At 40.8% G+C, this 1,346-nt stretch overlaps 2 protein-coding genes across 2 annotated transcripts in view; one reads left to right on the top strand and one right to left on the bottom strand.

Moving 5' to 3' along the window:
* LOC103364287 (collagen alpha-1(XIV) chain-like) overlaps positions 1-1,346 on the bottom strand; it is a 112,155-nt gene that overhangs the window by 26,142 nt on the left and 84,667 nt on the right. The gene's annotated exons all lie outside the window — the stretch shown is intronic.
* Positions 717-1,346, top strand: part of LOC103364285 (CD209 antigen-like protein E) — a 6,511-nt gene continuing 5,881 nt past the window's right edge. Inside the window, exon 1 of the mRNA XM_008291350.1 lies at positions 717-1,033. Coding sequence (XP_008289572.1) covers positions 871-1,033 — 163 coding nt within the window. The 5' untranslated portion in view covers positions 717-870. The remainder of the gene's footprint in view (positions 1,034-1,346) is intronic.

Below are 1,346 nucleotides of genomic sequence, written 5' to 3'. Positions count from 1 at the left end.
ATTTTTAAAGGTTAGGACTTTCCACTGCGTCTCTTGTTATGTAACATCCTGCTTAGGTCTTATCAGCGCATATTAAAGCACTTTTTCACTAGTTATTTGCTCATCACAGTAAAACAGCCTTCAAACTTGAATTGGATTTCTGACATCTTGTAAAGTAAATGTGAAGCTACCATCTCACTCTGCTGTAGAAAACCATCTCAGACTTGACTTTGCTCAGTAGGTGAGGGTTTCATTTCATCTACAGTGTACCATCTGATAAAAAGATGGCAGTGATAGCCACATATGTCACATCCTCAGCAACGCCTCTGAGAAATAAAGAAGAAACCGTTTTGCACCATTTACATGCTCCTGTTTGCTCATCTGCCATCTTTTCCTCGAAATTTATGATGTGATACCGTGCTACACGTATTGCAGTCTAATCCGTCAAAGCAACAGCAACTCTGACATTTTCAGGGTAGAAACTGAATTTTGTGAACATCTTTAAATGCTCTCGACAAACCTCAGATACGCCTGTGTTACACCTCTGTAAGAAAATGAGGAAAAATTAAATCACCAAATTAGTTACATGGTTTTTACTGCAGGGTGCTGAAAGTTTGGCTAAATGTGCATGCGTATGTATGTGTGTGTGTGTGTGTGTGTGTGTGTGTGTGTGTGTGTGTTTTCCTGCCACAGCTTCCTTATTGCTTCCTGTTGAAACCTGCCCAGAGCCCACAAACAGAACGAGAGCAGAAAAAGCAGACACCAGTATCAGAATACAAAAATTGCATTTATGATACTCCGGCATCAAAAATCTACTTAGCGAGAGCAGACAGCACTGGGCTGCCATCAAGATCAAACGGATACGACTGAAAATCTGCGGCACGTCTTAAAATGTCCTCCAACATTTATGAAGAACCAAACTTGAATACAATTGCGACATACAGCAAAGTGGTCCAAAAGGACGGAGAGGAGCGACTGGACAGAATGGTGGACATCTACGAGAGCGCAGACGCTTTCACTGACCATCGGGTTGATGCTTCGACACGGGATACAGGTATCAAGTACTGTTTTGTTCCAAATGATGTTGTACTTCCTGTTGATTCTAGATTACTTTACATTTTTTATTTTATACTAGGGTTGTCAGAATTAACACGTTAATGCAGATTAATCCATCGTCATGATTAATCTGATTAAAAATTTTAATGCAATTAACCCATCTGCAGCTCAGAATTACTTAAAATCCCAGAAGCATCTCTGGCAACGCATTTTGGGCAGTTTGTCCAAGTAGACTTATCATGGCACAAATGGGCAGTTGATCCGGTAGTGGCAGAGCCAACCAACTCGAAATGAAAGACACTAAACAGCAC

This window comes from Stegastes partitus, unplaced genomic scaffold, assembly GCF_000690725.1.
Source record: "Stegastes partitus isolate 25-593 unplaced genomic scaffold, Stegastes_partitus-1.0.2 Scaffold738, whole genome shotgun sequence".
In the NCBI taxonomy this organism is placed as follows: Eukaryota; Metazoa; Chordata; class Actinopteri; family Pomacentridae; genus Stegastes; species Stegastes partitus.
This window is presented reverse-complemented; position numbering and strand designations above follow the sequence as displayed.